This window comes from Gymnoscopelus braueri (assembly GCF_963280865.1).
Source record: "Gymnoscopelus braueri genome assembly, contig: SCAFFOLD_150, whole genome shotgun sequence".
Lineage (NCBI taxonomy): Eukaryota > Metazoa > Chordata > Actinopteri > Myctophiformes > Myctophidae > Gymnoscopelus > Gymnoscopelus braueri.
Genome location: NW_027660968.1, coordinates 12,501 through 36,389, shown reverse-complemented (window position 1 = coordinate 36,389; position 23,889 = coordinate 12,501). Strand labels below are relative to the sequence as shown.

At 40.4% G+C, this 23,889-nt stretch overlaps 1 protein-coding gene across 2 annotated transcripts in view; it reads left to right on the top strand.

The window, feature by feature from the left end:
- Window positions 1–18,592, top strand: part of LOC308081016 (uncharacterized protein) — an 80,317-nt gene extending 61,725 nt beyond the window's left edge. For both annotated transcript variants that reach the window (XM_080457424.1, XM_080457425.1), the window contains 3 exons: window positions 733–1,098; window positions 16,553–16,663; window positions 16,938–18,592. In XM_080457424.1, the coding sequence (XP_080313550.1) occupies window positions 733–1,098; window positions 16,553–16,663; window positions 16,938–17,026 (566 nt within the window). In that variant the 3' untranslated portion in view covers window positions 17,027–18,592. The remainder of the gene's footprint in view (window positions 1–732; window positions 1,099–16,552; window positions 16,664–16,937) is intronic.
- Window positions 18,593–23,889: the final 5,297 nt, after the last annotated feature.

Genomic DNA, 23,889 nt, shown 5'->3' with positions numbered 1-23,889 from the left:
CCCCATGCATTGAAGGGGGCATGAGCTCAGTTCTGGGCTCTCCCTAGGCTGGCAGAGAGAGATTAGCGCCCAGGATTACATAGGCAATTGGCACTGGCTGAAAAAATGTGTTACAAAATCGTGGAGAAAAAAATAATGGAAGAAGTTACAGCTACAGCAAAGATATACCCTCGGGAGAAATCGCTTGATAAACTGCTACTTAGATAATTTGAATCCAGCTTTAATGGCTTTTATTATTGCCATTTAAACTTAGAATGAGTTTGATTGGCTGGCAGTTTACTTGCAACAGCGACAAAATAAATGATTCAAAATTAAATATTAATTTTATGACTGCAACATGAATGCAGCATTTCAAACAGAATGAATTGTCATAGTTAATGTGAAATACCGTATTATGTACAAGTGGGTGTATGAACTACAATTTCACAATGAGTACATTGGTGATAGGGACACTGTCATGGTGTGTGTCACAATGCCACACATTTAAATATATATATTTTCTCAGATTTCTGTAATTGACTTTAAGGGACAGCATACGTCATTTTATGATTGCATTAGGTTGACATTCTTCCTCTTTCAAAGATACATATTTTTTTAATTAATTGATATAGACATCAAAGCATTGACAAACAAGTACACTTTTTAATAGATATTAAACTACTGGGGTATATTGTAAATTGGACAAACACAATCGTTTGACAACTGGTGGCATTTTAATCTCTGTATGTCCAGGTTATGCTGCCACTAAAGCAACAGAAGACAGACCTCCAACTAAACCAGTTCCACAGGCAGATAAACCAGGACCAGAGGCAGATAAACCAGTTCCACAGGCATATAAACCAGGACCAGAGGCAGATAAACCAGTTCCACAGGCAGATAAACCAGGACCAGAGGCAGATAACACCGTTCCACAGGCAGATAAACCAGGACCAGAGGCAGATAAACCAGTTCCACAGGCAGATAAACCAGGACCAGAGGCAGATAAACCAGGACCAGAGGCAGATAAACCAGTTCCACAGGCAGATTCTCCATCTACTACAGGCAGAGGTTCTACAGACCCTGCAACCACAGCTCTTCTCCATCCCACAACAGCTCCAAGTATGTTTATTTCTATTTTAATTTTAATGTTGATCTGAAGCCTGGACAATTCATTTTAAAACACAGTACTTACTTGTGCATATTTTTCATTTTGTCATTTGTTTTGTTCTCACATGAATGAATACACATGATCTCTGGAGTCTGATCTCAGATTTTTTTGCATATTCCATTACGATTAGCTACGATTGCTTTTAGGTCAGACTCAAATTGTAATGGGTAAGTTAAAACATTCAGGGCTGTTGGTAGAGCATTCCACTGTGTTGAATATCACTGAATAACATTGAGGGGCCTCTAAAACCGTGTACTGTTTTTGAAAAATTTAGAAAAACCTTGAAAATATGTGAACATTTTTTAATACTTTCTCTTCTGGGGTTCCTGGCACAAAATATTTTGAGATAGACACCGTTGCCAAATAGAAATCAATTTGGGGGTCCATGAAAATGTTTGAGAACCACTGCTCTGAACAATGCAGAGCCAAAAGTGATTTCATTTACCCCACTTACTTTCACAAATGCTGAAAATGCGGGGTGAGCCATACAGAGTGGAAATTAGTGAGCAACGCCATTGGCTGACGATCCATGGTGAATAAATCAATAATTTTTATAAAGTTACAACCTCTTCTATTCATGCCCCACAGAGCCTTTAAAGGTGCTATGGCATGGCCCGAAAATATCATAATATGATACTGTACGTCACATGGTCTCTCTGAAAACTGTCTGAAAACAGGGCGGAACGTATCACAGATTGATTGGCATTTGCTCTGAGTTCGCCTCTTGCACTCGCATGAAATAGACCAGCAAAATGAGGTGTGAACTCAACATAATATGTCTATTATTTGTAATTCTGTGTATATAAAATGTATATTCCCCTTCAAATCTCTTAGTTACACCAACATCGTTCATGTGAAGTAGTTTGTTCATGATTATCTATTGAAATCGCGATCGTGATTTTGTGCGCTGGGTGTCAGCCTACGTAAATGTAAGCCTAAATTCTGTCCGGGCTCATAGTAGGGCGGGAAATTGATACGATAGTGCACTTGGTGATACAAGCGCGAAATTTGGCACAGATGACCTTCATATGACCCTAATTGATAATCAACCTCTGGCCACGCAGAATTCCTAAGATTTCAAGATGGCTACCACCAGTTTTCAAAATGGCTGCAACTGGGCCAATGTTTTGGACTATATCACTTTGCTGGGGCTTATTTTAATATATGAGAATATGTTCTGAAGGTATTTCTACCAAGTAAAAATAACATTAGGTTCCAATATGGCGGCATGTTTTCCAATATGGCTGCCGATAAATTGCAGAAATGTGCATCTGCTTATGGTTTATCCACATGAGCTTGTAGTACATGTATATACATGTCGTGCCTCATTCACTTCCTTGTAGGAACTACTTATATCGTACATGAGTACTACGAACTCCTCAATGACTTGCATAGGTTAATCATTTACTGCAACAGGTGTTGAACCTAATTTGGAGAAGTGTGTCTGCCATGCTGACCTTTTCCCCTTTCCATGGAAGGACAATACTGTATGGCATCTGCTGAATGCATGAAAGAAAAAAAGACCTGATGACTTTGATTCAATAGCTGATGTAATCTCATGAACGGGGATCCATCTGAGGTCCTTCCCTCCTTCCAAAGGCAGTCCACAGCTAATTCAAGCCAAGTCTTTGAACAAGGGAAACTGTTATGTCAACAATGTCAGTATCTGAGTCAGAGCTGCAGAGGATAGCATCTGACACACAGATACTGACGTTGTTGTCATAGCAGTTATACTTGTTCATATTAAGTCTGAGAGACTTATTGTCAGTATCAGCTGAGAACCCAGGAGTCTTATAGACCCCTGGCATTGCTGAGGTGGAGCGCCACACTCACCGTACTTTCTACTCATACACTGAGTTGGCGGTGCCCAGGATCGAACCCATGACCATGTGATCCGAAGGTGAAAGCTCTACCGACTGAGCTACCCAGACACAAAGACTTTGCTTGAAAAAGCTGCCGAAGGACCTCAGATGGATTCCTGTTCCTGAAATTGCATCAGCTATTGAATCAAAGTCATCAGGTCTTTGCTTCTTTCATGCATTCAGCAGATGCCATACAGTTTTGTCCTTACACGGAAAGAGAAAAAGGTCAGCACCTGTTTGAGAAAATATCCATATATATAAACGTTTTTGTATTTATTGGTGAACATATTGAAAAGTCTGTTGCCCTAGGTCATTAAAAAGCTACCAAATCACTTTAAAATGTGCTATAAATGGATAGTTATTAATACAAATACATGTGCTACAAGCTCATGTGGATTAACCAGCAGCATATGTACATTTCTGCAACATATCGGAAGCCATATTGGAAAATATGCCGCCATATTGGAACCTAATGTTAATTTTTTATCTTACTTACCAGAACATATATTGAAATAAGGGGGAAATCAAAGATTTACAGCCCCAGCAAAGTGATGCAGTCCAAAATGTTGGCCCAGTTGCAGCCATTTTGAAAACCGGTGGTGGCCATCTTGAAATCTTAGGAATTCTGCGTGGCCAGAGGTTGATTATCAATTAGGGTCATATGAAATTATATCAAATTTCGTGCTTGTATCACCAAGTGCACTATCGTGTATTGAAAACGGCAATTTACCGCCCTACTATCAGGGCATCTCAGAGGGGACACAGAGGCACTTGCTGACCGCAGAGAAATGCGGGACTGCCGCAATGTGTGTAAACAAACTATTAATTTCAGCCAATAAATAGATTACATAGTAGTTCAACATTGATTATTATAGACAGGGCAAAAACTATAACGAGTTGGACGCTGTATGGGTCTCCGTCTCTCCGAGGGGGCTCTCAGAGTGGCTATGAGGACTCCTCAGAGCCACTCTGTGTCCACGGTGCTCCCCGCTGGTCGGGGACACAGTCGGCTGCGCCACCCAGCAGAATCTCATGACAGTAGTAGCTCTATGCGCCAGCCCCGCAGAGCTAACCCGGGTCACATACAACGCCTACGCCAACAGAACTCACTGACGTTAGTGAAAGTGCTGAAGACGACGACCAATATGAAGCTTTTGGTGTACAACCATATATGTTCGAGCCGAGCCTCGAAGCTGGCAGCATCCTGCTAAAAGCATCCTGCTAAAAGTGCTAAAAGCATCCTGCTCAAATTGGAAGATGTGCGTGTCTTCTCTGCACCTCGCTCACGGTAGTTGCAGGTTAAAGTTGGATGACTGACAGGGGGGCGGGCACATAACGTTTTTGCCCTATCTCTAATCTATGATAATTAATGTTGAACAACTACGTGATCTATTTATTGGCTGAAATGAATAGTTTGTTTCGTTACCGCGACTAAGTTACATTTTTCATACGATGTTCAGAAGAAGGGATCTTACGTTCTTGATGAGGGACCAAATGCCATAGCTACAGCGGACAGCGAGGTAACATACGGCGAGACTCGAGTCAAACCGTATGCACGGACTGCGGGACTGCACTGCGGGACTGCACTCCGGGACTGCACTGCGGGACTGCACTGCGGGACTGCACTCCGGGACTGCACTGCGGGACTGCCGCAGCGTGTTTCTACAGATGTCTATGGTTCCGACGGCACTGAAAACATGCATCGATGGGTTGTAACAACCTTTTAAACCGGGTTGTTTTTGTCAGCATGCACTGAATTAACATGGAGGCTAGTTCCTTATTGTGAGCGCGGCTCCATCTTAACCCGTTAAGACCGGGAACGCATCTGTGTCATTTTAAGATTTCTTTGACTATTCAAAAATAGCAGATATACAAGCTCATAGCACGGCACTCGGTGCCGCGCTATGAGCTTGTAGATCTGCTATTTTCAACTCAATTCTTTGCTTCTGGTGGGTCCCTGGAACACAATATTTTGGCGGCCAAATAGATATTCTTTTGGGGGTCCTTGACATGAAAAACTATTGAGAAACACTGATTATAGCAACACACGTTTTTTTTAAAAACTGTTTTAGAAGACATTTTGTAGAATCCCCCCAGAAGCAAAGATTTGAGTTACAAATGTTCGCTTTAAAAATATATATATATTCAAAGATTTGCAAAAATTTTCACGATTTTTCAAAAATAGCAGATCTACAAGCTCATAGTGCCACGCTATGAAGTATTATTATAAGTAGTATTATATTTGAAGGTATGCCCTACACCTTACATGGGCAACTGGCGGCCCGGGGGCCACATGCGGCCCCCACCTTCACTTAATGCGGCCCGCAGGTTAATATCAGAATAGTGATATATTATTGATTTCGGCTGTTATGCAAACATGACCCGCTTTAATTATTTCAGTCTATATTAGTAGATTAATGACTGTATTACAATTATATTGTCTTTTTTATGTCCAATGTATTTGTATTAAGTTCATAAAATTAACATAAGTATAACTAAATGCATTTGAAATTAAATAAAAATGTTACTTTTCAGGATTCCAATAAAAAAATAGCACCAAAACAAATCTGGATCCCAAAAAAAAAAAAAAAAAATAGCAGATCTACAAGCTTTTAGATCGGCTATTTTTGCTACTTTTGTGTGACATAAAATGGCATTTAAAAAAGTTGAAATACGAAGATAAGAGGTGATATGAGTCCACACATATATAGCGGAGCAGATAAGTGCTACGATCTTTCAATTTATGATAAAAGCGTGAAAATTGGCATGAGCAGTCTCCATGGGTCACTTGACAAGAAAATTGTCCGAGGCAGTTGTAATTTCAAGATGGCGGCCATTTTTCAAGATGGCCGACACCTTAGTGTGCAGTTAAGTGATATGATGGTTTATTTGGTGATACAAGCATGAAAATTGGCATGAGCAGTCTCTGTGGGTCACTTGACAATAGGCCACCCACAGCTACTTGAAATTTCAAGATGGCGGCCATTTTTCAAGATGGCCAACACTTTAGTGGAGCAATTAAGTTATATAATGGTTTATTTGGTGATACAAGCATGAAAATTGGCATGAGCAGTCTCTAAGGGTTGCTTGACAAGAAAACACTCCAGCCACTGGAAATTTCTATTTTCAAGATGGCCACCCCCTGGATCCTCAAAAGATACATTTTCTCATAGAAATGTATGTTTTTTTTTTCATTAAGGACAATTATACGATTATTGTTATTATGTTAAAGAACAACTTTTAACACATCACAATATAGTTGTGTTGATTTGTTGATCATAGATAGATTAGATAAGAGTGAATATCTGCACTACCAGGGCACACTGGTGATATCACTGCTGTTAAACTCAGAGTGGGGTTCAATGTCAGCTAATTGAAAGTTAGTATCCCAAATGCTGTCTAATTTACCCCAAAACAATTAGATAGCCGCACCTGAATTGACAGGTTGTGCCAGCGCGGGAGAGCCGAGCCAAGGTTAATGGGGTTTTAGTTAACCGGATGGTGTACAGATCGCACAGGATTTAAATGGCATTGGATGAACGATCGGACTAAGTGTAGGGTTAAGGCACGAACTTAGTTGTATCCCATACATCAAAGTGCTTGGTAAAAGGTGGTAAAAGGATAAACCCTCGGCCTCTGCCTATGCTGCAGACATGGCAGAAGCCATCATAACAGTTGAGAAAACTAACTGGGATAGATGTTTCATTTGTCAGCAGGTCACCAAGGAAAAACTCATTCAGCCGAGTTTATTCAACAGAGAGCACGATCGTACTGGTTATGATACCATTGCAAGAAATGTTCCATTATTTCATAAGATCAATGCTCTGCCTATCTTACTTAGTCTAACCCGACTAGATGAAGGTGATGGCATAGAAAGCACATTGACAAGAAACAGAGCAAACTAGAAAATGTGCTCCTCGGAGCACAAGTCTCCGCCAGCAGACCGTGCTATTTTAATCAAATGAAATCACTTACCCTATCTTTAACCATAGTTCTCTAGGAATGTTCTAATTCTTACTTAAAATAGAACATGTATCTACTGTATCTAATGAGATACAGTAGGGTAAAAGATATTTCCATCTCCTGTCTAAGCTATTTATATATTTATATTACATATTGTGATGTCACGTGAAACTGACCAATGTTAGGTGTTCTCAGAGGGACACACACACACGCACGGACTGGTGATTTGTACTGGAAGGTACTGTTCCAATCAAGACTGATTGATCCTGTCTTACCTCACTTCAAAAAACATAAATGGTTTTTTGAAGTGACACACCTATTTATAGGATTTTATTTCGTCATGCGTCCCTCTAGCCAATCAAAAGCATTGGTGTCAACATATTGTCACGTGTCACGTGGAGCTTGACCAATGTTAGCTTGGCTAGGGGGGGGACACACAGCGGGACGAAGCGAAAACATACTCTCCGCCTCCGGCGGAGACAAATATCATTTAAGCTGTAAACTTAGGTTCAACAACACAGAGCTGGAAAGGGCCCAAAAGAGAGCATCTACATCTGCTGAAGACACCGAAGGTACCAAAGATATCCATGTCAAGAGGCCAAGAAGATCCCAGCCCTCGAAAGCTTTGTGCTTTATCTGTGAAGATGAGAGTGCAACGTCCTCCTTAAGTGACGCAATGACAATGAAACTTAATGAACGGGTTAATGAATGTGCCAGGAATCTAAGCGACATAAAGCTCCTTGCAAAGCTTATTGCTGGTGATGTTGTTGCACAGGAATTTAAATACCATCCTGCCTGTCTTGTTGGACTGTACAACAGAGAGCGAGACCATCTCAATGCCCTCAAGCATGAGCAGAGCCTCAAAAGCTCAGCTAGCCATAACTGGTATCCCTCAAGTTTTTCAGAACTTGTCATCTACATCACGGACATGAAGATCACAAGTGACGGCACAGATCCAATAATATTCAAGCTTGTAGATCTAGTCTCTCTCTACAAGCAACGACTGCAGCAACTTGGTGTCGAATCACCAAGTGTGAATTCAACCAGACTGAAGGAGCAGCTGCTTTCTAGCATACCTGAGCTAGAAGAACACAAGGCAGGACGTGATGTACTGCTTGCATTCAAGAGGGAAGTCAGCTCTGTTCTTTTCAAATGTAAACAAATACAGTGAAGCTGAAGCCATACACTTAGCTAAGGCTGCCAGCATCATACGTAGAGAGATGCTTAATCACAAGACAAAGTTTGACAACAAATTCCATGAGGGATTTTTCCACCAACGCTTCTTCAGTTCATTTGCAATATTGAACATGGTGTAGATATCAAGTCACATTTGAATCATGGGGTATTCAAATCAGACATTGCAATTGCACAGTTATTGCAATACAATTGCTACTCTAAGTGCAAAGATGGTGCAGCAACCCACAGACACTCAAAAGACTGCGAAACTCCATTTGCTGTATACATCGGGATGACGGTGTATGCGAAGACACGAAAGCGACAACTTATCGATATGCTTCATGAGAATGGAATTAGCATCTCCTATGACAGGGTGTTAGAAGTTTCCGCACTGCTAGGAGAATCTGTGGTGAACCAATATGTGGTAGATGGGGTTGTCTGCCCACCGATTCTGCGAAAGGGACTCTTCACCACATCTGCTATGGACAACATTGATCATAATCCCACAGCAACAACAGCAAATACCTCCTTTCATGGTACAAGTATTTCCATGTTCCAACATCCAACCCTTAACAATGACGGTGAGATAAGACCACCACTCCACCTTTCAGATAACAGACCAAAGAAGGTTCCTGAGATTCCTGAATCCTTCTCTAACATCCAACCAGCTTTCTTCAATAAGAAAAACCCAGAGCCCCGTCCTGTAGTCAACCTACCATTGCCAGACCCTATTGTATTCAGCAGAAACTTGGCACCCGAGTATGAATGGCTGGAGAGGGTTAGCCTAACCCAAGAAGTCGATGCTTCTTCCACTATAACATGGTCAGCCAACCATGCATCCCAAAGGAGGAGCCAGGGTTTTAATATCAGCATTACATCACTGCTTCCCCTCTTCCGAGATCAGGCCCACTCTGTCGCAACAATAAAGCATGTTATGGACAAAGTTAGGGATACAGTAGCATTCCTGAATCCAGGACAAATGCCAGTCATAGCTGCTGACCAGCCACTATATGCTCTCGCAAAGCAGATCCAATGGCACTGGCCAGAGCAATATGGAGAAAACAAATATGTGATCATGTTCGGAGGGCTACATATTGAAATGACAGCGTTTAAATCTGTCGGAACGCTACTCAAGGACAGTGGATGGACTAGTGCCCTCGTTGAGGCTGGGGTAGCCTCACCTGGTACAGCAGATTCATTTCTTTCAGCATCAAGTGTAACTAGAACACGGAACGCACATCAGATAACAGTATGCAGTCTGTACGAGCTCATGAAAGATGCATATAATGCGTACAGGGAAGAGACACCTGACAACACTAACACCACTTTTGAAGTGTGGTGCACGGAGCAGAAGAGTCCACAGTTCAAGTTCTGGTTTCTCATTTATAGGATGGAGCTGACCATTCTCATTTTTATCCGATCATTTCGAGAAGGTAACTCTACCGTGAGTCACTGTTTGAACTTGTCCCATACTTCTTTGCCAACAACAATGAGAATTATGCTCGTTGGCTTCCAATACACCTTCGAGACATGGTGTGCATTGAGGAGCAACATCCAGAAGTTGCTGCAGAGTTCCACAAGGGGAACTTTGTAGTACATAAGTCAGACAGGGCTTTCTCTGCAGTGGCAATTGATCAGGCTCATGAATGGCTCAATGCTGTGATCAAAGGTGATGGGGGAGCAGTCGGGCTGACAGAGAACCCATCAGCACTGCGAAGATGATCAGATGATCTGCTTGTGTTGGACACAAAGGACATTGTTGATGCCAGTTCAGCTGAGCTGATAGCCGTGATTCACCAACAAGGCAGAGAACAGTTCAAGTCTTTCATGACAGATTTACAGAGCCTCGACAGTCCATGCTCTTTCTACAAGCCTATCAAGAAGAATATGGTAACTTTCTTCAAGCACAAGCCAGTTGTCAGTGGAACAAACTCCAAGATGAAGGAACTTAAGGATGACTTCCAACTTTTCTCCCGACTATTCATCTCTTGCCAGAACGGGCAGTGTGACTTACAAGAGTTCTTCAATCATGAGAACCAATCAGCTCCCGCCGCTCTCAGTGATGGAGGGAAACTTGTACCAAATCACACCTGGCTGAGATACTACAAGCGAAAGTGACATTGCCTGAAAAAAAGCCAGAATCAGATGTTCTTATAGTGGATGGATCAGCTATGGTGAATACACTGCCACCACGTTCAAGCAAGACGTTTGATGAATATGCAATAAGTGACATACTTCCAAGAATAGAGACATACAGCCATACATACAGGCGGACGGACATCGTGTTCGATGTTTACTGGAAGTCCAGTCTGAAGTCTGAGGCAAGAGAGTAACAGGCACAGGCAAAACTCCGTCAAACTGGCAAAGCTTCTTACGGGATGAAAACAACAAGCAGGAATTGTTCCATTTCATTGCTGATAAAGTTACGGAAATGAAAACAGCCAATATAGTCATTGTGACCTAGGGGGAAGATGCTGTTAGCAACCAAGCTGCTAACCTGGATGCAGTAGCCCTGTGTAGTCATGAAGAGGCAGACACGCGTATTTTCCTTCATGCCCAACATGCAGTGAAACAAGGACACAAATCCCTGATGATCGATGCCAATGACACAGACATTGTAATCATAGCCACTTCTGTTATGCCCTCTTTGATGCAACTTGGCCTTGAAAAAATGTGGGTGACTTTTGGCAAAGGAGAGAAGACAAGATGGATCCCAATACATGAGGTAGTTTCAGCCATAGGACCAGAGAGAACACGTGGTATCCTCTTCTTCCATGCCTTCAGTGGTTGTGACATTGTGTCATCCTTCCATGGCAAATCAAAGAAGTCTGCCTGGAACACATGGGACGTGTGTGATGAGGTGTCAAACACATTTGCAACACTCAGCGAATGTCCCTCTGCAGTGGAGGATAGTGACCTGCAAGCTTTGGAGAGATTTGTTGTGCTCATGTATGACAGGTCCAGCGATGTCACAACTGTGAACAAGGCCAGGCTTGATCTCTTTGCCAGAAAGCAAAGACATTATGACTTGATCCCACCAACTCAAGCAGCACTCAAAGAGCATGCCAAACGTGCTTCTTATGAGGCTGGATACGTGTGGGGACAGGCATTGAAGCGACATCCACAAATGCCGAGCCCATCTGACTGGGGATGGGTGGAACAGGACGAGAAGTGGAAAGTCTTCTGGACTCCACTTCCACCTATTGCGGAGAGTTGTTGGGAGTTGACCAAATGTGGGTGCACCAAGGCATGTACTGGAAGGTGTAAGTGCTTCAAATATGGACTCAGTTGCACATGCCTATGTAGTTGCCCCTGCTAGAACCTATTTGCATGTTTATTTTGCCAGAGTTTTTCCCCGTTGTCCTCTTTGTTTTCAAGTGTAGGCCTATGGCTCGGCTTCCCCTCGCCACATCGGTGCATCATGTTTTACTTTGTCACCAGTCTATTAGTGTGTAATTTTCAGTTGTTACTTTGTAACATCCATGCTTCCACTGCCTTCCACTGCCATACGTAACAGTGAAGCACATTTTCAGTTTAGTTCCTTACTATAGTTTGTCATGGTTCCGTGGCTACTGCCATTCAGTATTAGCCATTGCTCAATTATAATTTTGGAGCACTGTCCGTTCAGCACCACAACTGTGCTAATCAGCACCTCAACTGTGCTAATTTATTAGTCATATTTTTTGTTCCCCCATCTCTTAGTATTTATTTGACACATGTAATGGCTGTTAGTTAAAAAAACAACAAAAACAATCCTCCCTTGTGACTGTTACCTTGTCGTGGTAAGGGAGCTTGAGTACCTCAGTGAACCCTGAGAGCTATGCCAGTGGGAGGCAACTCCTGACAGGTTTTACCAAACTGGACAGGTCGTGGGCGAGGAGTCAGACAAAACACAGTCAAACAACCTCTCTTGACAGAGCTTTTTGAGGAACCCAATACATTTCTATGAGAAAAGGTATCATTTAAAGATCCACATGGCGGACGGCAGTCATCTTGAAATTTCAAGTGGTGGTTGTGGGGTTTCTTGTCAAATGACCTTTTGAGACGGCTCATGGCAATTTTCATGCTTGTATCACCAACTAAATGATTTCTTAAGCTTAACTGTGGTGGTTTTTCATCTTGAAAAATGGCCACCATCTTGAAATTTAAAGTAGCTGTGGGTGGCTTATTGTCAAGTGACCCACAGAGACTGCTCATGCCAATTGTCATGCTTGTATCACCAAATGAACCATTATATAACTTAAATGCTCCAATAAAGTGTCGGCCATCTTGAAAAATGGCCGCCATCTTGAAATTTCAAGTAGCTGTGGGTGGCATATTGTCAAGTGACCCACAGAGACTGCTCATATCAATGTTCATGCTTGTATCACCAAATAAACCATTATATAACTTAATTGCTCCACTAAAGTGTTGGCCATCTTGAAAAATGGCCGCCATGTTGAAATGTCAAGTAGCTGTGGGTGGCCTGTTGTCAAGTGACCCACAGAGACTATTCATTGTGGGGTTTCTTGTCAAATGACCTTTTGAGACGGCTCATGGCAATTTTCATGCTTGTATCACCAACTAAATGATTTCTTAAGCTTAACTGTGGTGGTTTTTCATCTTGAAAAATGGCCACCATCTTGAAATTTAAAGTAGCTGTGGGTGGCTTATTGTCAAGTGACCCACAGAGACTGCTCATGCCAATTGTCATGCTTGTATCACCAAATGAACCATTATATAACTTAAATGCTCCAATAAAGTGTCGGCCATCTTGAAAAATGGCCGCCATCTTGAAATTTCAAGTAGCTGTGGGTGGCATATTGTCAAGTGACCCACAGAGACTGCTCATATCAATGTTCATGCTTGTATCACCAAATAAACCATTATATAACTTAATTGCTCCACTAAAGTGTTGGCCATCTTGAAAAATGGCCGCCATGTTGAAATGTCAAGTAGCTGTGGGTGGCCTGTTGTCAAGTGACCCACAGAGACTATTCATTGTGGGGTTTCTTGTCAAATGACCTTTTGAGACGGCTCATGGCAATTTTCATGCTTGTATCACCAACTAAATGATTTCTTAAGCTTAACTGTGGTGGTTTTTCATCTTGAAAAATGGCCACCATCTTGAAATTTAAAGTAGCTGTGGGTGGCTTATTGTCAAGTGACCCACAGAGACTGCTCATGCCAATTGTCATGCTTGTATCACCAAATGAACCATTATATAACTTAAATGCTCCAATAAAGTGTCGGCCATCTTGAAAAATGGCCGCCATCTTGAAATTTCAAGTAGCTGTGGGTGGCATATTGTCAAGTGACCCACAGAGACTGCTCATATCAATGTTCATGCTTGTATCACCAAATAAACCATTATATAACTTAATTGCTCCACTAAAGTGTTGGCCATCTTGAAAAATGGCCGCCATGTTGAAATGTCAAGTAGCTGTGGGTGGCCTGTTGTCAAGTGACCCACAGAGACTATTCATTGTGGGGTTTCTTGTCAAATGACCTTTTGATACGGCTCATGGCAATTTTCATGCTTGTATCACCAACTAAATGATTTCTTAAGCTTAACTGTGGTGGTTTTTCATCTTGAAAAATGGCCACCATCTTGAAATTTAAAGTAGCTGTGGGTGGCTTATTGTCAAGTGACCCACAGAGACTGCTCATGCCAATTGTCATGCTTGTATCACCAAATGAACCATTATATAACTTAAATGCTCCAATAAAGTGTCGGCCATCTTGAAAAATGGCCGCCATCTTGAAATTTCAAGTAGCTGTGGGTGGCATATTGTCAAGTGACCCACAGAGACTGCTCATATCAATGTTCATGCTTGTATCACCAAATAAACCATTATATAACTTAATTGCTCCACTAAAGTGTTGGCCATCTTGAAAAATGGCCGCCATGTTGAAATGTCAAGTAGCTGTGGGTGGCCTGTTGTCAAGTGACCCACAGAGACTATTCATGCCAATTTTCATGCTTGTATCACCAAATAAACCATCACTTAACTGCCCACTAAGATGTCGGCCATCTTGAAAAATGGCCACCATCTTGAAATTACAACTGCCTCGGACAATTTTCTTGTCAAGTGACCCATGGAGACTGCTCATGCCAATTTTCACGCTTTTATCGTCAACTGAAAGATTCTGCCAGAAAAAAGCATTTAGCCGCTCCGCTAATAGTCCAGTTGTTCTCAAACCTTTTCATGTCAAGTACCCCCAAATTAAAATGTAGTTATAAGTAATAAAACAAAAGATCTACAAGCTCACAACGCGTCGTAATGTGACACGTGTGAGCTTGTAGAGCTGCTATTTTCAAATAGCCAATGTATAGGTTTCAACTGGTTACACTGATTTTGATACTAAACTAATTTGGCTGTGGACCCTCTGAACCCCCCTCTGAAACCCCAGAGGGTCCCCATACCCCAGTTTGACAACCACTGCTCTAGAGCATTTTGTAAACAACTGGGAAGGGCCATGGGCAGTCCTTTCATGAGGAGGAGGAGGGACTAGGACAGGTGGGTGGTGCTAATGTGAAAACCATACTTCATGAACTGGTGGGTGTGTCCACATAAAAACATAATGTTCACCTACCGTGCACGTTTTTTTAAATCCTCCTAGTATAACCATAATACCTGATGATCATGTTTTAAGGGAGGGGGGGGGGGTCACGGCACCCCATCTTTAAAAGAAAATAATATCTACAAGCTTGCAATGCCTCGCAATGTGAGGTGTTGTGAGCTTGTAGATCATCTTGTAGATAAGCTTTGTTTAAAAGAAAAATTGCAGATTTACAAGCTCGCTGAAAATAACAGATCTACAACGCCTCGCATCGTGAGGCGTTGGGAGCTTGTACTATCATCTTGTACTGTATATAAGCTTTATTTAAATTAAAGCTCAAAGATCTACAAGCTCAAAACGCCTGTCATCGGGTGGCGTTGTGAGCTTGTAGATCATCTTGTAGATCAGATAGCAAAAAGTCATTTAATCAACATTGGGATATTGTCAGGCTGAAGATTGCAATCAACGTTGATGTCAGATATTGAAAATAATATTGAAAGTGCTCGCTATGATCAACATGGAAATAACATTGAATTTTCAATCAATCCCGACAATGAATCAACCTTGATTCAACGAGATATGATCAACATTGAAAGAATGTAAAATTGCATCAACATTGATTCAACTGTATATTATGCATTGCATTATATATTGAAACAATGTTATTATTAAAGGTTCATTTCAGCACTTTTAAATCTTCGTATGTATATTTTTGATATGCCTCATTCAAGCCAAAATGAATCACTTTATAATTATTTGGTGTGTAGTTCTACAGGGAGCATGGCAAAGTTGTCTACTAGTGACATCACTGCCATGATATGCCTGAATAGCCATGATGTCACTAATAAACAAGTTTGGAGTAACGCCTTTTTTTTTTTTTTTCTTCTTTTTTTTTCCCTTCACATTATTTTTTTAATGTATTTTATTTTTTCAATTTTCAAAAAAATATATTTAAAATAAATGAAAAAAGTAATTGAAAAAACATGCCCCCCTCGCGCATTAGGAGGGTAGGGTGAGTCAGCAGAACCAAGGACGGGTGTTTTTGATGAATCTAACATGGTTAAAATGGAGTTTGAAGTTACAATGGGTTTGTATAGGAAGGGGGCGTGTCTGATAAAATGAATATCAAATGTCTAAATACTGAATCGAGCAACTTAAAAACTGTCTGGGGGGTTCACAAAGGCCTGAGTAGACGATAAAATGACCAAAAGTTTTTTTGAAAGTGAAATATCCCTTTAAGGTTTCCTTCCTCTCCTTCAAGAGAATGATCTGGCCATCAACTGTCGGGGCGGGGCTGCGCGAGAAAAAGGGACGCTCTGCTTCTAAATTCCGCCGTTTCTTTTTTTCCACGCCGTTTGGTGAACCCTCCAAGGTTGGTGCCCTGTGCTGCGCTGCTTTTATCCGCCAGATTGGGACGTTCACGGCATATTTTGCACCATTACGGTGCGTTCATCATCGGTGCCGAGTGCCTCCACTCGCTGCGTGCGAGCTTGTAGATCGGCTATTTTTGCTACTTTTGTGTGAATGGCCCGACAGTATTATGCAATGTGGCCCTCTGGAGTGAGTGTGGAAATATAGTGGCCCTCTACATCATCAAAGTTGCATCACCCCTGGCCTAAATCAATTTAATTTCCTGAGAGCAGTTAAATATTTGCCAGCATGTTGCATGCTTTATATTCACATTATGTTCTTAAGTTCTTAACTATATCATTTAATTAAATTATATAGACATCAAAGCATTGGAACTACTCATGACAAACAAGTACACTTTTTTAATAGATCTGAAACTACTGGTTATATTTTAAATTAAGCAAATAAAATAGTTGGACAACTGGTGGTATTTTAATCTCTGTATGTCCAGGTCATGCTGCCACTAAAGCAACAGAAGACAGACCTCCAACTAAACCAGTTCCACAGGCAGATACACCAGCACCAATGAGGACCAGAGTTGTCTACAGACCCACAGCTTCAAGTATGTTTATTTCTATTTAAATGTTGATGTTGATCTGAAGCCTGGACAATTCATTTCAAAACACAGTACTTGCTCGTGCATATTCTTTATTTTGTCATTTGTTTTGTTCAAAACTCACATGAATGAATACACATGATCTCTGGAGTCATGTGATCCAGATGTATCAATCAGATTTTTGCATATTCCATTCCGATAGTGTGTATTTCCAAACGCACTAATTTATGCATACTTTGTAGATTAGATCATGATATCAAATGACTTCTTGTGTTTACAGAGATTCCAGACAATTACTCATTCATTCCTGCAAATTCATCCAGTCCACTCAATCCACTCAGGGGCTTCGGCCTTTTAAATCCGAAGTAAAAGTATTGAAAAATGTAAACACTTCACTAAAGTAAAAATTCCTAAAATGTGTACTTGAGTAAATGTACTTAGTTACTTTCCACCACTGCTCTCATGTTGAACTTTGTAAATCACTCTGGATTCAAACATCTACTGAATGTCTGCATTCATTCATTAATGACATTCAAATCATTCATTGTTCATCTATTGATTCATTATTACACAGGGGTGAAAGTGGCTGAGTTTTCTTGCCGGAACTGTGAGGACGTGCGGCGAAGCCGCGCGGCCGGGGGAGTGCGTTCGCCCGCGCGGCGAGGCGCGGGCGATTGGGTTCTGGGCGGATTGGGTCCGTTTTTTTCGCGGTTCTGGGCGGATTGGGTTCGTTTTTTTTTCCAGTTTTTGGTTTCTTTATTTTGGTTTTAGGGTTAGGATTAGGAGTTAGGTTAGGGTTATGTTATTTAATTCATATTTTTGCCTGATTTTACCAATTTATTATCACAAAAAACAATTTCTGCCTAATAAAATATTCAAACAAAATGGGTTTATACTAATGTAAAAAATGTATCCCTTTAGCCCTATTTTATACCTAGGCTATTTGAAAATAGCCGATCTACAAGCTCCACAAGCTTGTAGATTTGCTATTTTCAAACATTTTAGTAGTTTTACTTTTGGTACTTTAAGTACATTTTGATACCAATACTTTTGTACTTTCACTCAAGTAAATTTTCAATTCCAAACTTTTAACAGAGTGCTTTACATACATAGATTGCAGTATTGATACTTTTACTTAAGTAATTGAGTACTATTCCCACCACTGTACCTGGGCGTTGTTGTTCTTAACCACATTGTCAGCTTCTTCAACTCTGTCTTCTTTTCTCTTAAACATCTCAGTTAGTTTTCGTTGCATTGTGCTTCATTTATATAAATTTATTAAATTGCATTCTTCATCAAAACAGTGTTTATTTCCCCTCGCGTTTCTTTTCTTTTCTTTTTTTCTCCAGAAAAGACGTGTTGATACTGTTGAACCAATCAGAACTAACTATGCTAGTCTGTCAGCCAACCAGAAACATGTTTTGAACGTTGGTGGGATTTAATTCGTCGTAAAGCCCGCCTTCTTTATCCGGTAATTTGCACATACACACATAGGCACGGACAACGGCCGTTTCCGTATCCGTTTTATACCGGATCTCCAAGCTGCAAAGTGAATTGATCCCAGTCCCAGTTTCGTTTCGCTGGGGAGAAGAGGAGACGCTTCTCCTCTCGGCTCCGTAAAATAAATAAACACCGTAAAAATAGCACGGATTAAGCTGACACAAACACACAGTGGAACAATTCAAAAGCACTTTATTAGAACATTTAATAATTGTGTATGTTAATCTGACGTTAGTAGATTATGTTTTCTTCTTGAACATGGCCATGGGTCTGTGGCAGGTTATTTAATATGGGATTTTCACAACTACCTTCGAATTTTTCTTAACGGAACGGCGTTCCGGGACCAAATCTTTTACCGGAACGCCGTTCCGGACCGTGCCGGCCCACTTTCACCCCTGTTATTACATCATTATGTTATTGTTGTTTTTATTTGCATATTCATTCCATATTATTCTCATTCTTCACATGTTATTGTATGATCATCTGTAGATGTTTAATTGTTTAATAAATGGATTCTTAAAAGTCTGATATTGTTCATGTGTATTAATATTCATAGTGTTGTCATGACAACATGGCCTCAGCTCATTGGTCATGGTTGTTATTTCATGATTACAAATGTAGAGTAATCCATTACTGGTTGATTACAAATATAATGTAATCAATACTATTTGATTACAAATATAGAGTAATCCAATACTATATATACATTATAGGTTTAATAATAATAGACCCTGGTTGCTTATTTCCCTTGCAACAATCTGGCAACAACGCCAGAACTGGAAGGACGGACGGACCGGAAGCGGAAGCAGCGTGAGGCGACTGTCTGTAGTCTCTGGTGGGTTTGTGATTCTAATAGAACTACATAATGTTTCATTTAATACAACATTCATTTAGTACTTAGTTACTTTACACCACTGTTAATACATATAATACGTGTTATTACCAGTGGTGTAAAGTAAGTACATTTACTGAAATACTGTACTTAAGTACAATTTTGAGGTACTTTTACTTTACTGGAGTATTTCCAATTGCCTATACTTTTACTTCTACTCCACTACATGCAAATATTTTACTTTTACTCCACTACAATTATTTGAACACTTTAGTTACTAGTTACTTTGCAGATATAAATGATTACATTATAAAACATACATTAACCACTTTTGCCCTATTTTATACATAGGCTATTTGAAAATAGCAGATCTACAAGCTCACAACGCACTGTGAGCTTGTAGATCTGCTATTTTCAAACATTTGAGTACTTTTACTTTGATTTTGACTCATTTTGTCCACACGGGGGCGACAAAAGACCGTTGAATAAAACAGATCTATAGACCCCTGAGAACCAATGCTCTAGAGAGCACTGGTTCCCAAGCTGGGGCTCGGTATCCACAGGGGGGTCCCCAAATTATGTTGGGGGGTCCCAGATGATTAGCTTAAAGGAGCAGTTCACCCAAAAAAATGACTTATTTTCAGTGGTGTAAAAAAGTACTCAAATGTTTTACTTAAGTAAAAGTAGCAATACTGCAAAAGTCCAGAATTCAAAATTGACTTGAGTAAAAGTACCAAAGTATTAAAATGTACTTAAAGTACCAAACGTAGAAAGTACTAAAATGTTTGAAAATAGCAGATCTACAAGCTCACAACGCTTCACGATGCGACGTGTTGTGAGCTTGTAGAGCTGCTATTTTCAAATAGCCTATGTATAAAATAGGGCTAAAGTGGTTAATGTATGTTTTATAATGTCATCATTTATATCTGAAAAGTAACTAGTAACAAAAGTTTTCAAATAATTGTAGTGGAGTAAAAGTACAATATTTGCCTCTGAGATGTAGTGGAGTAGAAGTAAAAGTACTGAAAACTGGAAATTCTCTAAGAAAGTAAAAGTACCTCAAAATTGTACTTAAGTACAGAACTTGAGTAAATGTATTTAGTTACTTTACACCACTGGTCCCCAGATGATTAGCTTAAAGGAGTAGTTCACCCAAAATATGACTTATTTTCTACCAATTTATCACACACCCCTTGAAGCATTGAATTCGATTCTTTTTCCTTTTTGTTTTTGACGGATTCCTGGGCCAGTAATTTGATGAGCGGGTGTATTTCCGGTAGGAGACTCATAGAGAATCCTTTGTGTCTCCTACCGGAATGAGACAAAAACTACAAAAATCTCCATGAATTCAATGCTTCATGGGGTGTGTAATTGATAGAAAATAATGTCATATTTTGGGTGAACTATCCCCTTTAATGTCCAACATACAGTAGTTCTCTCACTCAACAGTAAACAGACCAACATACAGTATACTGTAAGTGTATATTCAGGGTATCTGCACATTTATAAAGATACTATTTCATGACTTCTAAGACCCTTTTAATTCCTCTACAATGAAAACAAAAATAAACGAATGAGAATATTACTACGTCAAAAGAAACCAACAAACATTACTATATAAAGGAGATTCAAACATTGGCTAAATTGTCTCAGCCTCAGCCAAAAGCCTCAGCCTTTTCCAGATAACTGAATTTGACTTGAGACACTGGCATTGCAAACATGTTTACTTTCTCCACTTGTGCTGCATTACAGTGCAGCTTTCAGACAAATGCCAATCAAGTTGCTCCTGGGTCTGGGGCACATGATGCCAGCAGCCCACCTAGTGAACCTGGGGGGCTACAGGGTTACATCGCCAATGTGGATTTAGACCCAAGGCAACATCGTTAACCTTTTAGACATCTGTGTAACTTTTTTGGATTTGAGCAAAAAAAAAAGCATTATTTTAAACTTTGGCTATTTAAAAATACCAGATCTACAAGCTCATAGCGCGGCACCGAGTGCCGCGCTATGAGCTTGTAGATCTGCTATTTTTGAAAAAATATTTGCTTCTGTGGTGTCTCTGGAAGTAAATATTTTGAGATGGGGGTCCAAGGTCAAATACATATAATTTTGAGGGTCTTTGACATGAAAAAGTTTGAGCACCACTGATGTAGAAACATAATTTTTTTTCAGAATACTGTTGGGATTTAGAAGACATTTGTAGAATCGGCTTCAGGTCTTAAAGGGTTAAGGCCAGTTATACCTTTGGCAGATGTTAGTTGTCGGTGATAAGCCATGACGCACTGTTTCTAAATTCCTGTGTCCAGCCTGACAGGTACAACAAAGGAACAAGGAACAATGTGAACTGGTAGATGTGCCAATTTCACTATTTGTGAACATATCTGACAGTTTCGAACAAATTCTGAAAATGTACTTCGTAATTTGTCATTTTGAATACTTGAGTATTTATTTGAGTACAGTATATACTGTACTTTGCCCACCACTGCCTGAGGGTGGCTCTAGTCTACTGGAGGAAAGGCCATATGGTTACCAAAACCGGCTGAGTTCCCCATTCAGGGAGAAGGAAGGTTCACAGCAAATGCCATGGCATTAGCAACAGCAATATTTATTTTTATATATATATATATATATATATATATATATATATATATATATATATATATATATATATATATATATATATATATGCGTGGGTTGTATTCCTGTCACCATGCACTGTTTTTAATGTATTTCTCTCATGAAATATCCATCTAATAAAGGCTTTTTAAAAAACTTTTTCACCAGAAGAGTGCCTTGGTTTTTCCTTTGTTGTAGGCTACCGTTAGCCTGGTAAACACCCCCTCCCTCCGGAAATCTCATGCATTGCATTGCATTTGGTTTCAGGAAGGAGGGTCTGGGATTGCTCACAGAGTAAAGCTGCCCGAACCGCTGCGCATACGAACCAATCAGCGGCTGCTAGGGGCGGGATCATCCAATCACCTGCCTAGTATCTTGAAAAAATGAAACTCCGTCTGTCATCGATTCTGCGCCCGAAGTCTCAGATGCAAGTACGCTGTGAAACAAAATGTGTGTCGCAAGCTTCTTCCATTTGACGGAGTGAGGTTAGGCTACCGTTTGATTAATTTAAATTAATTAATAAAGATTAATAAAGATAATAAATCTAATAATGACACTTTATTGAAAATAAATGTGTGCACTAATAATTAGTGCACACATTTTCAAGATTTATTTTAGCCAAATAAATCTTAAAATGACACAGATTGAATATCCTAAACCAGGGGTTTTCAACCAGTGGTCAAAAAATGTGTGTGTGTGTGTGTGTGTGTGTGTGTGTGTGTGTGTGTGTGTGTGTGTGTGTGTGTGTGTGTGCGTGTGTGCGTGCGGGTGTCTTAGCTCCGCCCCCTTGGTAGCCTCTGAGACAATAAAAGCTTGACCTTCAGTTGAGATCAAACACAGGGGCTATCTGGATGAGGGGGAAAAATGTGCCATATGTGTTTAAAAACATAAGGAATGCAATTGAGAAGGTGGAACAGTGGTCATATGAGTGGGGTTTTAAAATGTCAGCTAGCAAGTCTTGCTATATGGTGTTTACAAACAAACGTAAAATTCAGGAGGAATTGACATTGTATGGTCAGCCTATGGAGAGGGTGAAAGAGTTTAAGTATTTGGGACTTTGGTTAGATAGTAGATATACATGGAAAGTGCACTTGAAAAATCTAGAGACGAAATGTAAGAAAGGAATAAATCTGATGCGAGCTGTTGCTGGATGTGAGTGGGGGGCAGATAAACAAGCATTAATGGGCATATATAGGGCAATTATGAGGTCAGCAATAGATTATGGGTGTATAGTGTATGGGGTAGCAGCTAAGACATCACTACAAATAATAGATAGAGTACAGTATAAAGCATTACGGTTATGTATTGGAGCTATTAGATCAACCCCAATAAATGCAGTATTAATAGAAGCTGGAGAAATGCCATTGGAGTTAAGGAGAGAGAAGCTCACATTGGCATACTGGATTAGAATTAAAGGTGGGGGGGAAGAGAATCCAGTAAAGAGGGCATTAAAGGATTGTTGGGAGTATACCAGTTTTCAAGGAAGGGGGTTTGGATGGATTTGGCAAGAGAAAGTGAGGGAGTATGATATGGAGAATGTGGAGTTTACGTTGACTACTCCAATTAGTGCTAGTCCACCATGGTTGTTTCCGGAAACGAGAATAGATGTGAATATTGTGGAAAAGAAAAGAGAATGGGAAGAAGAGGATATAGGAGCACAAACAAGTGCGTATCTTAAGCAGAATTATTATAATTATATGCAAATATTTACAGATGGGTCAAAAGATAAGCAGCACAGGGTGGGAATTGGTGTTTATGTCCCAGAATTTGATGTGTCAATTTCAAAAAGAGTGCCAGATTACTTATCAGTGTATACAGCAGAGAGTGTGGCTATTATCACTGGGTTACAATGGGTGGAGGAGGTTAGACCAGAGCGGGTGGTGGTGTGCACGGATTCTTTGGCAGTATTGAAAAGTGTTCAGTCAGAAAAGTCAGTGAGGGAGGATTTAATAATTGAAATAAAACAGTATTTACTAGGATTACACAGAGGTGGAATAGATGTGCAGTTTTGTTGGGTGCCAGCTCATAAGGGGTTGGCAGGGAATGAGGGGGCGGATAAGCTGGCAAAAAGGGCACTAGAGCAGGAGATAGATCTACAAGTATTATTAGGAAAGGGTGAAGGGAAAGCAATAGCTAAGAAGAAAGGAATGGAAATTTGGCAGAGAAGGTGGGATGAGGATCAGAAAGGAAGGAAGTTGTATAAAGTCCAAAAAACCGTCAATATAAAGAATTACAATGAAAGGGGCAGAAGGGAAGAAATTATTATCACTAGACTTAGGGTGGG